The 16,832-nt window shown below is 44.3% G+C and overlaps 2 protein-coding genes across 2 annotated transcripts in view; one reads left to right on the top strand and one right to left on the bottom strand.

Annotated features, from left to right (window-relative positions):
- The window catches only part of CACNA2D3 (calcium voltage-gated channel auxiliary subunit alpha2delta 3), an 807,776-nt gene that overhangs the window by 117,842 nt on the left and 673,102 nt on the right, over nt 1-16,832 (bottom strand). The window lies entirely within an intron of this gene.
- On the top strand, nt 7,030-16,726 carry LRTM1 (leucine rich repeat transmembrane protein 1). Its single transcript, XM_006749915.3, is given in 4 exon segments — nt 7,030-7,559; nt 10,302-10,898; nt 16,091-16,476; nt 16,478-16,726. Coding segments are annotated over 4 exon segments (1,038 nt in total). The 5' UTR covers nt 7,030-7,552; the 3' UTR covers nt 16,526-16,726.

Raw genomic sequence — 16,832 nt, 5'->3', positions numbered from 1 at the left:
AGAGAGCAGTATGCTGAGTTTATTTTCTTCTTGGCCCTCATTAGAATCACAAATGAAATGTTGACAACACATGAAGGAGCCTGCTTGTTGAACACAAATGTTTCCACTCCTATCAACCTCGAAACTCCAAGAGTCACGCTTCCTGATGAAAGCGGACCGGCTCTGGGGAGCTGATGACATGCTTTCTCTAATTACGCAAGGATGGGGAAAGGGGCCTCCTACCAGGAACAAGCAGGCTAGAGGAAGGAGCGGTGGGCAAACCTTGAAGAAGCAACAACACAAGCACATAGTAGGTGGCCTGATGGGCTTCTTGGATGAAGTGAAAGATGAGAGCCTTACTCTTGCACCAGAATGGGCAGTTGCCCATTATAAATGTGGATGGTTCCTGTCAACACAGGAACTTTATCTTGCAAACAAATGTCCCATGTGAAGGTGCAGTCACATGACACCAACAGCCAACTTTCTTTTGTCTTTGGAACTACTTTGATGACATCAGCACAGATTCACTTAGATTGAATGGATTCTAGCCAAATAACACCTACATTCACCTGCTTTATAGTCCAAAAAGATGGTGAACTCTGTCACACAAGCAAAATGCTCCCTTGCTTTAACTTGCCCGTTTTTGTTCCAAACAGATTAGTATTAAGTACCTGCAGCCTAGGTACCTAGCTGACACATGCCATACAGAGAACATCATACAGAAGATACTAGCTCATGTATATTGCCATGTGCAAAGACAGGTTGTTGTTGTTGTTTTCTGCTCAGACTCTTACATAAAAGTATTATTTAGTCCTCCCTGCAAACCTGCCCATTGGGTCCCTTTGAACAGATGACGAAATTGAAGATCAGAAAGGTTAAATAATGTCTTTAAGTTCTCAGAGCCAGTAAATGTTGGAGGCAGCCTTTGAACCTAGATGGGTTCAGCCCATATTCCATGCTTTCAACAGGGACACTGTTCTAGAATGAAATGGTGGGACAGATGAAAGCTGGAATAACAAAAAGGAGTCCTCAACAGTCCCGGATCTATAACTGGTGGTTTATAATGTAAGGCCTGCCCCAGACAATTCTGTTTTCTAGGATATTTTCAAGCTACATGTATCAAACAGTTCACACAGAGCAAATCTTAAGAAGGAAAAGGCAAAACGCAGATTCAATAGTGCATCACAAGGTACACACACTAAACTGTAACTTGAAAATATTAAAACACATTGTCATCTATTTCAGAAACTGGACCATCCTGGTATCATAAAAGTACAAAAGCAAATATAAATTCACCAAGAAGAGCTGCACAAAACACTCATTTTATGTGTAACATGAGTAAATAATCAACCATGAACGTAAATTTGATTCCAATTTCTATTCCTGGGGCAGAGACAAAAGTCGCCAATCAAAAGATCTAAGTAAAACAGTGTGTCAGTGTGAGGCCTTGGCCAAGCTTCCTAAGCTGCCATGTTTCTCGATCTTTTTGTTTCTTTGCTAGCTTTATGTCAACCAGCATCTGTCTGTGTTTATCCCACCAGCCGCATGAGCTCACTAATTACCTTTAATCATACTTATCTCCAATGCATCTTTATCTTCACATACATCCTGTACGCAGGCAAACCAAGTGCTGGAAGTCTGAGGTTGGGAAGACACTGGAATATGAAGTCTGTACTTCCTCTAACCTTGACAATGCAGAGTGGATGGATCAAAAAAAATAAATAAAACCCACAAAAAACAAAAAACCAAAAACCAATCTACGTCTGCTTCCACTACTAGCCAAAGGACTTCTGAGACTTTGCTCCTGGAGAGCTGGACAGTGTTAGTGTCCACCAAAGTCAAGTGCAGTCTTCTCACGGGTAGCAGATTCAAGGTGATGAGATGATCCGCATTGACTCTGATATAATAAATAAAGATTGCTAAATAGTACCCCATAGACAGGTATATTCTTTGAGGGTCAAGGGCCAGTGTTCTATGCCTTTTCTAGTTCCCACAGCACCTAGCTCAGACTTGGACTCCATGGACAAGTGGGCACTGGGACAAGTGGGCACTTAGGCCATTGACTTTGTTAATATTAGACAGGCTGAAGGCACACATTTCATATCCGCTACCCACTAATTTTATCAGCTATCTTGAGGCCAGGTCAGGGGAGTTTAAACTCTATGGATAGTCATATAAACTGAATGACACTAGGTAGCCCTAGGTAGGAATTTTTACTTTATCAAAAAGGCAAGACAGAATGAGGAGGTATATATATCCTTCCCACCTTCTCACTAGAGAAATCCTATGACAGCCTTGATTTTCCATTGAGTGACTCAAAAGGGAACTGTTTTCCTATCTTCTCAGTTAGGGAGCGCTTCCAGATAATTAAATTTGTAGCTTACTGTCAGAACGGACTGTATAAAAAAAATAATAATTTAAGACATGAAATGCATAGAACTATAACTTCCCTGAATATTGTCTTTAACGTGGGGACTCACGATCCACATATTTGCAATAAATATGCTGGACACCTTAGGCAAGTTACTTCTTTTCTGTGCTTCAGATCTGTCATTCATGCATTCCTTCAACATTCAACATTTATTCAATGACTGTACTACATGGTATTACAGAAACTATGAGAAGAAATACAAGAAACCATCTTAAGCTTTAGGCTAGTGAGTTGTTGTCAGCTTTAAGTGAGATAATGCAAATAAAGTGTAGAGGCAGAGATTGTTAATGCTCTAGCACTCCTCTTCTTCCAAGGCACACAGTTAGACTACATTTCCCAGCCTCCCTTGCTGTTAGGTGTGGTCATGTGATTTCATTCTGGCCAATGGAATGTAAGCCCAGTGATAAGTACTATTTCCAGGCAGGGACCATGCCTGATCCTCATCTTTTCCCATCATCACCTGATGGAGAGGGTACTATGAACTAAGAGGAAGGCACAGTGACAAGATGGAAGGAGGCTGAATAACTCCATGAAGGTTGGCCCCCTGTCAACCTCAACTAGACTGTGATGAGAACAATAAATCTGGAAGTTTACTCATTACATTAAGGATTTGTATTTAACCAGTACAAATCCTCAGCAACATCTGGCCCATTGTAAGCACTAAATACATTATACTATAGCCATTGGAAAATATATTCCTAGCTCACTCGCTATATGTTTTATAAGACCAAGGAGAAAAAGAAAAAAAGAAAGAAACAGGAAGGAAGGAAATAATGTTGAGGTCCTTTAAATAGCTCTGTATAAACTTTATACTTGGGTGCCATTTGGTCATCTACAACCCTAGGGAAATATTTCCAAATGCCAAATTTCCTCCACAACCAAATGAAATTTCTGCATGGATTTACGATGCCAAGGTCTTTCTCTGAGCTATACTGGGCAGCGGCTGTCACTTGGCCCAGCTGCCTCCCCCGTGTCAGATCACTGCCGCACCTGCTTTGGATGGGGGCCCGCTGGTAGGGATGGGGGAGTAATTTGCCACGATTTTACCAAAGCAGATATTAAAACTGGGAGAAATAGTCCATGCATTATGAGGTCTGTTCACATGCGGCGATCACTTGGCAGAGAAAGACGTGTATCACTCTGGGGGCTAATCCTTGTGGAGTGAGACAGGGGGAGCTCCAGCGTGCGATACTGGCACATAAAACTCAGCTAGCTAGTCAGTAAGAATTAGCCACCTCAACTATTACAGTAAACGAAATGCATCTCTACTTTCTACTTAACAAAAGTTAACTCTTCTCCTCCTTTGTATTTTTAAAATTACAGATATAACACATTTGTTGTAGCAAGTCGAATATGCAGAGGTATAAACAAAAGAAGTTAATTTTCCTCTCTTCTTAAATCACCCCTGTCTTCTGGGCAATTGGTATTATTTGGAGTCTGTCCTTCCCCACTTATTCCATCTTCAGACAAACCAATGCACATTTTTAGGGTTAACCCCTCCAGCTCTGCACCTCTGGATTTTTTTTTTTTTTTGGCAACATAAATAAGATTATGCAATGTATATTCCTATTCAAATTGCTTTATCTAACCTAACAATTTATTATGAATACCCTCCCAGGTGAGTATATTTAGCTGTAACTTATTTTTTTTTCAATAGTTGTATATACCTGTATATTACCTGCTAATACACATTTGTTGGATTTCAAAACATCGTCAATTTTAAATGTTAATAATTGTTGATTATTTTTTTGAGGAAGGTGAAATGCTAAAAAGACCAATTTATATTAGGAAATGTTCTGACTTAAGCAAGTTCCCGCATGAGAAACTGGGCTCTTGACGAGGTCTCGGTACTAGGAACCCTCACAGTGGAGCCTCCTCCCCTCTACAGAGCCTTGGCCTGACCTGACATTTGGCATTTCTGCCATGTACAGTTGTCTTGCCACTTCTCAGCTCTGGCTCACCAAGGGAAAGAGAGAGAGAAGGTGCCTCAGGCATTAGCACACTCCCTTTGTTCTCTGGGCTGAGGTCAGATGGAATAAATCAATCAGATTCCATGTCCAAGTCCTTCAATGTCTGGGAGGCATCTCCCCCAAGCGTGCACTGCCTATCTTTTAATCGCCTGTGAGAGTCAGCAGGAGCAAAACAGAACCAAAGAGCCCCTTTGGGTAGTAAGGCACGCCTCCCAGGAACCCCTCAGCGGTGTGGGTTCTCTGCATGTTCCCAGGTTATCCACATTTTAGGTGAGAGCAGCCAGTCCAGACTCTTTGGAGCTAACAGGAGATGCCACTTTTGGTCATTTGCTCTGCCAGACCTGTGCTGTGCACTTAACATATATCACTGGATCCTTCTTGTGCTATATGAGGTAGCTACTATCTGCATTCTACAGAGGAGGAAGCCGAGGCTCAGAGAGAGCCTGTGGTTTGCCCAAGGTCACCCAGCTTCAGGGTATAAGCGGCATGAAAGTGGGCTTCCTCAGTTGGCCACACAGCCTGGGTTTACCTGCAGGTGTGACGACTATCTATAGTTTCTCTACTGCTGTCCTGGCCCCTTACGCTGAGCCATGCTGTCAATGGATTCATCTTTCCCAGGCCTCTGGAGTCCATAAGACTTGGACCCTAGGTGGACCGTGCAAGACACAGCTAAACAGCTCTGCTATAACCCAAAGAGACACTCAAACTCTTTGCCCAATGCCCCCTAAAGTCTGTAAATACAGACTCTTTCAAGTCCACTCAAGCATTCTAATGAGAATAACAAGGTTTTAGACATAAGAACACCCTAAAAATCATCCTTTTCCAGACCTGTCAGTTTGTAGATGAGGAGACAGGCTGGTGGGTAGGTCTAGCTGAGTGGGTGACCGGTGTGTGGTGCAAGAGGAGAATGATAGCAGTGGCTAGGGAATGGGGTGGAGCAAGGCTTGCAAACTATGGCCCGTGGGCTGACCTAGTCCTCCACCTGTTTTTGTAAATAAAGTTTTATTGGAGCACAGGCACGTCTATTTGTTCATGGATTGACTCTGGCTGGCTCTGTACTCACCATCAGGGTTGAGCAGCTGTGACAGAGACTGTATGGCCCCCAATGTCTAAAATATTTACTCTCTGGCCCTTTATGCAAAAATGTTTGCCAACCCCAGGGAAAGACACAGACACATGGGTTGATGTAAGTTATTGGTAACTTTCTAGTTCTTAGAGCGAGGGTTAGGTTCATAGGTGTTTGCTATGATGCATTAATGACCAAAAGCTACATATGGGCTATCACTGATCATATATCATCAAGGAATTATTATGATTAAATTCTGTGCGCTCACAAATAGAGAGGAAGGAGGGGAGGGAGGAAGGAAGGAGCCATTTAGCCCTTATGAAGATTTAAATGGCTCTTTGTCACCTACACCTGACTTTTCTCCATGGTATCACAGTACTCAAAGAATGTTGCAGAAGAGGACAAAAGGTAGAGGGCTGGGTAAAGGAGATTTTTCAGGAAGAGGGCAGGATGGATATACTGAGAGGATATCCATGAGGCTGGATGGGACATGGCCGAAAGAGACAAGGGATTCCAAAGAGCAGGCTCTGAAGGATAGTCACCATCCAGTTTTTCAGCTTCATTCACAAGGGTCCTCTGGTGCCACCAGAGTGGCATGAGGGGCCGGGTGTCCCAGGCTTTTGCCAGGATCTTCCTCCTACCTATTGTGTCAAGGCTGTCCTTCGAATGCTAGCAGCACAGAAGTCCTGCAAGGCATTCTCATGGGTAACTGTGAACATTTATTAAGGCATTCCAGGCTGTGGCATGTATCGCTTGCTTTAATTTAATCCTGGGAACAAACCCGTGAAGCAAAAAATACCATCCACGATGTGTTAGACATGAGGCTATAAGGATCCCAGAGGGCGAGTCACTCACCCAGAGACATCAAGCTGGTGACCGGTGAAACTGAATTCAAATCCAGGCCCATCTAACTCCAAATCCCACACTCCCCTGCTCTGTTACACTGCTCGGGGCCAGGGATACCCCTGCATAAGCTGCCGCAATAAAAACATGGTTTTTACCTTCCTTGTGGTGGCCTGGCCATGGGAGCATTGTGACACTTCGAGGAGCAGCTTTGGGCACTGACACCCCACCTCAGCAGATGACAGGGGATTTGCACATTCAAAGAAATGCTTCAGGCCCTGGTGGGAAAGTTCCCAACAGCTCCAATTAGGGAACAGTCACAGTTCATTGATGCCTGATGCTCACGGGGCAGCTTTATTGTTTTATATGTGAAAAATGAGGGAAAGGCTGGAACCCCAGCATCAGGGAAACGATGAAAGGCTGAGAAGTATTTCCAAAGTCACACGAACCGAAAGGTCAATTCGGGGGGGGGGGGCGGGGGATGGGTGGGGGAAAGAAGCAGCTGAGAAGTATTTGTGGCACCAGTGAGAAGAGCCTGTGATGTCCACTAAAGGAAACCATGAGTATGAATTTCAGGGCATCAAGACCCTGTCAACACATAATCCCTACGGATGTTGGCTGAATACACCTTGGATGACCAAACAAGTGCCCTGTGCAAACCGTGTCAGCCTTCAGCAGGCCAATTTGTCCTCACATTACACACTCTGCTGGCTCTGTTGCTAGACCCCCAGATCGAGGATCCACAGCAAGTGTCCCCCAACCCGGCGAGGGTTGACACAGCATGCTTAATAAGTCAACAGAATTCAGAAACCACCACCGGATTAAGAAGGCGGTTTTATTTTGGTGCCCTGGACTTCAAGCAGATTAAACAATCAAAAAGACAGAGGCATCGGGGTCATGTTTGAACGCTACAGCTGTTCACGGAGGTTTGACAAACATTCTTTCTGGGGCTTGTCGCCTGAATGGGAAAGGCAACGATGATCTTGGGGAGGCTGACACTTTAAGAAAGAAGAGGGGGCACAATCGAAAGATCCTCTTATGGAAAACCATCCGAGTCAGATGGAGACAGGGGCAGGATTGCTTAAATACGTGATCCCTGAAAGTGACAACGGTGTTCTGCATGGAAGAAAAGCACAAGCTTTTCTGTCCTGAAAAAGTGAATGACAAGCTGGATTCTGAGCTCGCCATGCCCTCAGCGTGTGGATCTGCAGATTCATAAAGGTGGGCTACGGGATCCATGAGGAAGCCTGTGGAGACTCAGCCATGAAAGGTGAGCCATGATTAATCCCCCTGCACCTTAGAAAAGTTCTCTGTCCATGAGAGGAATGGGGTTCCCTCAACAAGGTATCTGTGGGAAACTTAACTTTGAAGTTGTCTTTCTCTAAAGACCAAACCTATAAAAAATGTCTCTAGTGGGGGAATTTCTGTTTATGCCATGTTGGGTCAGAAGAAGGACGTGGGGACATATGTACCCAGCCATGATGGCATACGCAGTTAGCATGTCATGGGCCATTTCATAGAAAATACAGCGCTTCAAGTTGGAGTTTATTTATCATCCCCTTGGGCAGGCCGGGGGAGTGGGACTCAAGGAAGAATGAGCAAACTGGCCACAAGCTCAGAAAGACAAGTCTGTCATTAATAGATTAGTGGACTCTGTGGAAAACTTGTTCTCTGATTTAAGATTTGTATTGACTCTTCTCTCCCAGGAAGGTGCATTGGCTTTGAAAGGAGTCATTTAGATTATTTGCAAAATTATAGAAAGGAAAACAAGGATTTTGCTCTTTTATATTTTGGAACAGGGAAGGGGACTGTGATGTTCCGCATCCCTTGAGCTAAACTAAACTGAGCAGAATCTTCAGAAGGCTCTCTAGGTATCTTCCCTGTTGCCTTCAGTGCCGTTCCCATCAGTAGAGAATTCAAGGGTCCAGTGCATTGGATAGCCACATTGTCTATTTCCCTAGTTAAGGCCAAAGCTGGACAGACAAACAACCTCTTCCAGGAGCTTTCTTTATGAGTAGATAATCATCTGAGTTTTAAATATTATTGCATGGCCTTGTGAATTCCTCTACCAATTTCACAAAATGTTCTTAACAGGTATTTGCTATATTTTGAAATTCAAGACCCAGGGGGAAAAAAAAAAGGCAGGAAGTGATACAGCTACTCTGGAGAATGATCTAGCAGTGTCTAAAAAAATGTCAGCTCAGCATCCTGTCTGAACCCTGCAAGGAGACTCCTATTGATTCTGGAGACCCTCTTCATAATTTCTGCATGGCCAAGTTGTTCTGTGTAAGGATGTTCTCTGCAGCATCATTTATAGTAAAGGAAAACTGCAGTAACTCAAATGTCCATCAGTAAGGGAGTGGCTAAATATTAAATTTGGCATGGTGTCACCATGGAATGGTCTATAGTATTTACAAGGAATGAACTCTCTCTCTCTATACCTACATGGATAGATCAGTTTTGAGTGAATAGAGTAAATGGCAAAATGAGACATGCCAATGACTATATGTATGTAGAGTTTTAAAAACCACTATATAACACATTACATACTGTGTGTGTATGTGTGTGTGTGTGTGTGTGTGTGTGTGTGTGTGTGTTTGACAAGTGGGAAAGCACAGCAGGTAAGAATCCTGACAGACTCTGGAAGCAGACTGGTTTCAAATCATGATTCTACTACTCACTAGCTATATCACCTTGGACAAGTGGTTCAACTTCTCTGTGCCTCAGTTCCCTCACCTTTATAATGCAGATAGAATAGAACCAGATTTACAAGGTTATGAGGATTAAATTAATATATATAATATACCATTATATACAGCTATATATAATAATAAATATATTAATTGATGTATTATAATATATAATAAATGGTAATATATTATATATAATATAGTTTTGATATATATTATAATATAATAATATTATATAATTATAATAATATATAATTATATGTAATATTAATTAGCTATATATATATATACTAGTAATATAATATTATAATGCCCTTATAATGGTGCCTGGCTCATGACTATTTGCTGTTGTTATTATTAAGTATTGTTTTTTTAAAGCCCTAGAGGGATATGTCAGTAATGGTAGGGGTGAGGAGGCTTCATGTTGAAAAACATGACTTGGGGGCTAATCAAAGGGATTGCAACTGTATCAGTAATGCTTTTTTTCTTTAAGTTAACAGAAAAAAAGATGAAAAATATGATAACCTATGAATGATTGACAGAACTGTGTTATAGGAATATGGGTGTTTATTACATGCTTTTCTGCATTTTTAAAATCTTTTTTTTTTTTTGCACTTTTAAAATCCCTTGAATAAAAAGTGAGATGATCACCATTCATGGAATTATTACACCTGCAAAGATGCATGTCAAAATGTAGGAATACTTTAAAACCGCCTGATCCAAGATGGTAACCATTAACACCATGTGGCGATTTAAATTTAAATTAATTCAAATTAAATGCAAATAAAAATTCAGTTCCTTGGTTGCAGTAGTCACATTTCAAGAGCTCAGTAGCCACATGTAGCTAACGACTACCATCCTGGACAACAGATGCAGATCATTTCCATCCCCACAGCAAGTTCTACTGGACAGCACTGATCCGGAGCTTACTTTTCAGAAATGTGACTATCTGATTGGCCTATCATTCTTCTAAACTCCTGGCCTCAGATAATTCTGCTGTGCCCTACAACAGGCATGGGCCCCCCAAGATATTTTTCACCTTTCTACGTGATATCCTTAAGTCTTCCACCTTCCATTTACTGGGCCACTAAGAAAGTATCTTTTCGCAGGCTTCTGCCAATTGCACAGCAGTTGACTCCACTGGGTTTGTACCCAGGCCAGCCCGACTTTCCTGAGGATGCGGAATGACAGAACCCCTCCTACAGGTTGTAGAAGGTGTTCGCTGGCCCTGAGTCACATTACTTGTGATTTCGAAGGTGAACCCTTGCCAACACTGCTTACACATTGGTTTCGCATCTCAGTTTCCTTTTTGTTCCTCGTAGGTGAACTGCTTCTGCTTTCAGGCGTGATCGTCCTGCTCCGGCTGGTGGGTGGCTGCCCAGAGATGTGCCGCTGTCACTCGTCTTCACATTCTGTAGACTGCCGCCGGCAGGGGCTGGCTGAAGTCCCTCTGGATTTGCCTCCGCAGACTCTAACGCTGCACTTGCAAGATAACCAGATACGCCAGCTTCCTGCGTTCGCATTTAGGGCTGTGCCACAGCTCAGGACCCTGAACTTGTGGAACAATTCCCTCTCGCACCTGGCCCCCGGGGTTTTCCATGGACTCCAGCACTTGCAGGTCTTAAACCTAACCCAGAACTCCCTGCATTCTCTGGAAAGCAGGCTTTTCCACTCCCTCCCACAGCTGAGGGAGCTTGATTTGTCATCAAACAACATAAGCCACCTTCCCACATCCCTGGGGAGGCCTTGGGAGAACCTGACCGTATTTGCAGTTCAACAAAACCAGCTTCAGCAGCTTGATCGAGCGCTCCTGGAATCCATGCCCAGTGTGAGGCTTTTGTTTCTCAAGGACAACCTCTGGAAATGCAATTGCCACTTGCTCAGTCTTAAACTCTGGCTGGAGACATTTATCTATAAAGGTCAGTCATGTCTACTTGGAACCCCCCCCCCCACCTCCCAGTCTGTGTGTTACCAGCCTAGGATGAACCTCATCTCTTGTTCTGCATTAGAAGGAACGTTGAGGAGTGTGCAAGGGGTTCGTGTAAGCTTTTTCGCACTGATGTCATTTTAGGGTATGGCAAGCGAGGCAGGGAGTCATTAGAGGGTGTTTAAATTCATGATTTAAATTCATCTACAAATATGATTCATGGAGGTAACTTTCCACTTTGATTAACAACATTATTTATCTGAGAGCTGCAGGCCCTTAAGAAGGAGGGATATTCACCCCCTGAATAATTGCTCAACTCCAAAGTGGCACAAAAATTCTAATTTTCAAGTGTGATCCAGCATGGTCTCTCTCCTTGGGATTTCTCCCACTGTGTGTGCTTCTACCAATTTGATAGCTATAAATCTTCCCTGAGATTATCCCTTCTGCTTTAGCAAATACTGCTGTTAACTGAAATTGTATGCAGCAGGGACCCCTCCTAAAGTTGCTTACTATTTCTTTAACCAGATGATAAAAATCAAAGCAAAAGAATCTAGAATATTAAAGATGAGGGTTCTGGAAACCACCCAGAGGTTAGGTGACTACAGCCCAAGAGCCAAATCCAGCCCCTCTCCTGTTCTTGTAAATATTTATTGGAACACATCTATGCTGATTTATCATGTGTTGTCCTTAGCTATTTTGCACCACAAGGGCAAAGCTGAATAGTTGTGTATGGCAAAGTTTAAAATATTAACTACTTGGCTCTTTATGGAAAAGTTTTCTGACCCCTTCTAACTCAATACTAGTCTATAATAAATGGGAAATGGAAGCCCAGAGATGATCAGTGGTTTCCCCAGGATGACAGATTAGAAGCACAGAGAAAAATAGAATGAATGATTGTTGGGTCTTAGCCCCACATTCTTTCCTCTACATCACAGTGCTTCTTTCCTTTTAATTTTCAAGCATCATTCATTCATTCCTGTGTTTTGAGTACCATTTATGAGCCAGGTACTTTTCTAGATGATGAGAAAAGGTGAATAAGAAAATCTCTACCATCATGGAGGTTACACTCTGGTAGCAAAAACAGACATTAAAATAAGATAGCCAATCAATAGCCAAGTTCAGATAGCACTTGGTGCTAAGGACACAAGGAGGCAGAGTGAGGGGAGAGACAGCGACAGGACGGGAGTTCCATTTCAGATAGGAAGGATAGGGAAGACTTCTCCAAAGAGGTGATGTGGGTGAGCAGCCCCTGAACAATGAGGAGAAATGAGTCATGAGATAATTGGGGAAAAGGATAGAAATTGCAAAGGGCCTGACAGGGGACTAAGCTTGGCTTGCCTGAGAGACAGAAAGAGGCCCGCAGAGTGGTGAGAACAGAAGAAGGGACGCAGTGAGCAGACGGAGATGAGGCAACACAAGTACTCAGGGGCCAGGTCATGTAGGAACGTGCAGACCAGGCTGAGTCACTTGGGTTTTATTTTAGATGAAATGGAAATCTCTTGAAGAATTTTAGTCAAGGGAACAATATCTAACTAGTTTCAAAAGCTGACTCTGGTGACTTGAGGGAGAGCAGATCATAGGCTGCAGAAGAAGCAGCAAGGGGATGAGGGAAGAAAGTGATTTCAGTCATTCAGGGAAGAGAAGATGGTAGCCTGGACCAGGGTCACGAGAAATGATCAACTTTGGGGATATATCTGGAATATTGAACTGATAGAAACTGCTAATGGATTGGAATGGGAAATGAATGAAAAAAAAGAGTATATTATGGGAAATTTGATTTGTTTGATCCTGCAAGATTAACCACATACATAGCGATGCCAGGGGCCGATAAGGGGCAGAATGGGGGTGGGGTCTTGGCCCTGCATTCTTTGGCAAGTAGGCAAGTATGTGGTGGAGATGGTAAATTAAGAGTTGAATCTGGGGCAAGTCAAGTTCAGGGTGCCCATTACATATCCAAGGGGTGCCGCTGAGTTGGCAGCTGTATGTTTGAACCCCTAACTCAGAAAGATCTCAGAGCTATAGACATGAATTAGGGGGTCAATAGAGTCCGGATGGTTGCAGCAGTTACATAGAAGGAAGGGGGAGAGAGCACAGCGTGAGTTCAGATATACAATATTGAGTTAAGAATCCTTCTCAACAATATAATAGCAAACAGCCTATCCCTAGCCAACTAATCTTCAAGTTGACCTACAACAGGGGGCATAGACTGTGGCAAAAATTGTTCTTCTAGGACGTTGCAAATAAAACTTTTCATACCTAGAGGTGGAGTGGCTTTAGTTATTGTGTTCTGACTAAATGCTAACCATAAGTCAAACCATCGCAGAAAGAGTTTTCAGCAAAGAACATTTCTTGACAAAGGATAGTTTCCAGGTCCAGGACACTAGAAGCAACATGGGATAGGAAATAGGAGATAGCTCCTCTGCTCTGCCACAAACTCAATGGTGACCTCTGGACAAATTAATGTTCCCCGCCCCACCCCCAACCAGCTCTCAGTGTCACAGGTGAAAGCTGACAGAGTGAAGCCAGAGAGTTCCTGAGGTCCATTCTAATTCTCAGACTCCCTGAGGAATAATATATATTGGGTAAGGCAAAATAGGCATTGGCCAATGCCTTATTTTTTTAAAGGATACATAAATAAATACAAACAGTAAAGGTATTAGTCAGGACAGGCTGGTTGGTATGACACCCATGTGGGTCATGGTCACAATAAAAGTCTTTTGCTCACTCGTGTTAGACCCAAGGGAACTGGGGGCTAAGGTTGAGTCCCATGCAGTCATTCAGGGACATAAGCTCCTTCCAGCTTCTAATGCTGCCACTTCACCACATGGCCTCTAAGGGCACCACCAAGTAGGAACAGATCACATGGAGGATGAAGCAAGGGATTTTGTGGCCTAAAAGTGGCATTCATTGGTTCCATGGGCCACAACTCAGTCCCCAAACTGACCACAAAGGATGGGGAAATTTTGCCTTCCCGTGGGCCCAAGAGCCAAAAAAACGTGCTTTGATGAATACCTACTAAATGTCTCCTTCACAAAAGCATGAACATAGATTTTGTGATTAGTATTGCTCTCTCTCCATTCAAGAGTAAACAAATCATCTTCATGTCAAAAGCTAACTGTATTGAACATTTATAGCTAGGCATTGTGCTAAATACTTGACCTACTTCACCCAACTGAACCCAGAGTGATCTTGTGATATGATTTTTCATTATTACCCCCTCTCCCACTTTCCAGATGAGCAAGCAGAGGCAAAAAATGGTCAGCTGCAAGTAATAGACTCAAGATTTGAATCCAATTTCTTCCAGGACACTGGTAAAGAGCTACCAGTGGCCAGATGGGGGATAATGAGGGCTCGGCAAGCTGGGACTTCTTACATTAACAGCTTCCATGGATCTAGAAGGGAGGGGGACCCACAAGCTGTCATCAGCAGATTTGCCTCCTGGGGTCGTGGCTGCGGAGATGGTGGTGGAAGGCTGGGAAGTGAATCCTGAGCACACAGCTGCACAGGTGGCCATGGAGCTCTTGTGGCCACAGCCCCTGACTTCCAGCTCTGTCCCAGGCTATAGCCTGGGTATTTCCTTGGTGCTGTGGGTCCCAAGGCCATGCCTCCCACCCTAACATTGATCAGCAGGAAGCCTCAAGCTGGAGAAGATAGTGCTTAAGCCTGGAGTGATTGGGTGAACCACCCCAGTCTAGGAATGAGTCAGCGACAGAAATGCTGGTCCCACGGCAGGCAGCCTTTCTTCCCCTGGGGGGAGGCTCCGTGTTCTCTGGCCAGGTTGAATATCATCACTACTTCTCAAAGCCCCACACTCCATTTCGGTTTCTCTGGCCTTCTGCCTTACAACAAATTCCTGGGCAGAGGCATGAACTGAGGCAGGGATCCTTAGTCTCAGCATAGCCTGATGGCACCTAGGGCCCATCAGAAGCAGCCACCCTGCACCTCTGGCCTCCTGCATGTCAGCTCAGGAAAGGAGGAAATTCTTCTGTTACCTTTTTGCTTTAGAGTTGGGGCTCTGCCTCAGGGAAATCACCGAAGAAGCCAGAAGGGGCCCAAGTGACTCTAGCAGTAGGCGATTCAGTTTCAAGTAGGGTGACAAAAAAGGTGTGGGTTGAATGCTGCCACTGATCCCGGTGTGACCGGGGCCATGATAATGATGGCACTATAAAATGGCCCCATCTACTCATAGGGCCTCCTAGGACTTGGCTTATGAGGCTCAGAAGATGGTTGGAAGGCATTCAGCAAACTCTGCAAAGGAAGGTTATAATAACACTGAAGTGACCATCTCCTGCATGTGACTTTCTGATATAATTTCATAATCTACCTGTGGTGTGTACAAAGGCTCTCCAATCTAACTTGGCTAAAAGTGGTGCCAGGCTTCACAGCCCTCCTGGAGGAGGAGTTTATGGCAGCCAGAGGAGCTGAGCCACAGGTCATGCAGGCCAGGTTCTGCCCAGTCAAAGGGCTACACTGAGGGTCATTGCATTAACTCTGCTGACCTCAAGAGCCTCCAGGAGGGAGGGGGAAGAGGGAGGAGGAAGTGGAGAGAGGCAGTGAGCACAGTGGGAAAACTGGGATCAAGGGATGGGCTGGGTTGAAGTGCTGATCTGCCCACTTATGACCTACCTGGGTGACCTTGTACACGAATTACCCACTAGAGCAGAGTTGTGAGGACTTATCGAACAGCGCTTTGTAAACTATCAAGTCAGATACAAATACAGTATTTTATGGCCAAAAAAAAAAAAAAAAAATGTAGTCAGAGAAGTTAATTTGCCTAGATAGTAAATCGGAGGTCATATTTGGCCAGAACGAAATCTGTTAGCTCAGTGTACTTTCTAGAAAACAATCACCAGGCACCCAAATCCCCCCCTGAACAACACGAGTCTACATACCTGAGGAAATCAATCACCTTACAGAGAGTGGAAACTGGCTCTAATAACTTGTTGGAAAGTTCAGTTCTCAAATTACTGAATGTTCCAAGGCCTGAGGAGCCATGTTAATTGTACTTAATCCCACGAACTAAACCAACATTACTGTCAAAGATACACAGACACTCAAAAGGCCATTGACCTTCCCATTTGGCATCACCGAAGAGTGTTAGTAGACACGTTGGGTCCTTGTAATTAATGTACAACATCACAACAAAGGACATTTGTCGTATTTATCGGCTTCTGTTTTTTAAAGGGGGAGTAACAGACGGTGTCATCTGTGCGTCTCCAGACACCTGGAAAGGAGAGGACCTCCTGAAGATCCCTCATGAGCTCTACCAGCCCTGCCCTTTCCCGTCTCTGGATGTGGGGTCCTCCAGGGGGCAGCAGCTGGGTTCTGCCCACCGGCCTGCCCCTGGGCCTCCTGAGAGCCACAGCGCCAGGGAGCGAGACCCCTCGGAGTGTGAGCTCAAACCCAAGCCGAGGCCGGCCAACCTGCGCCACACGGTGGCCACCATCATCACCACCGGGGTTGTGTGCGGGATCGTGTGTCTCATGATGCTGACGGCTGCCGTCTACGGCTGCACCTACGCGGCTGTCACAGCCCAGCACCACGGGGGACGCCCGGCTCGGACCAATGAGCCCGGGGAAGATGGAAGGAAAGGAGCTGTGTGACAGCTCACCAGCCTGAGAGCCTCCATCGCAGAAAGGAAGAATCATCTTAGGCCAGAGAAAGTGTCCGATGCATTCACTGCTAAGGTCTCATCTTGCTAAAAAACAAAGCAAAACCAAAACCAAAACCTGTCCACATAAATATTCCCCGGGGGAAAAATATCATGTTGAGATTTTAAAAATACTGCATTTGAAATAGAGACGACACTTGTGCTCTGTGTCTGAGAAGTTACTGCAATCACTCTGTGTGCGGGAAGGCAGGATGCAGGGAAAGGGAAGATACCCCTCTCAGGTACTCTTCCCTGCGTTCAGTTGCTTTAAAAGAG

This window comes from Leptonychotes weddellii, chromosome 1, assembly GCF_054177405.1.
Source record: "Leptonychotes weddellii isolate Sample4059 chromosome 1, ASM5417740v2, whole genome shotgun sequence".
In the NCBI taxonomy this organism is placed as follows: Eukaryota; Metazoa; Chordata; class Mammalia; order Carnivora; family Phocidae; genus Leptonychotes; species Leptonychotes weddellii.
The sequence above is the reverse complement of the archived record's forward strand: the minus strand, read 5'-3'. Positions and strand labels throughout refer to the sequence as shown.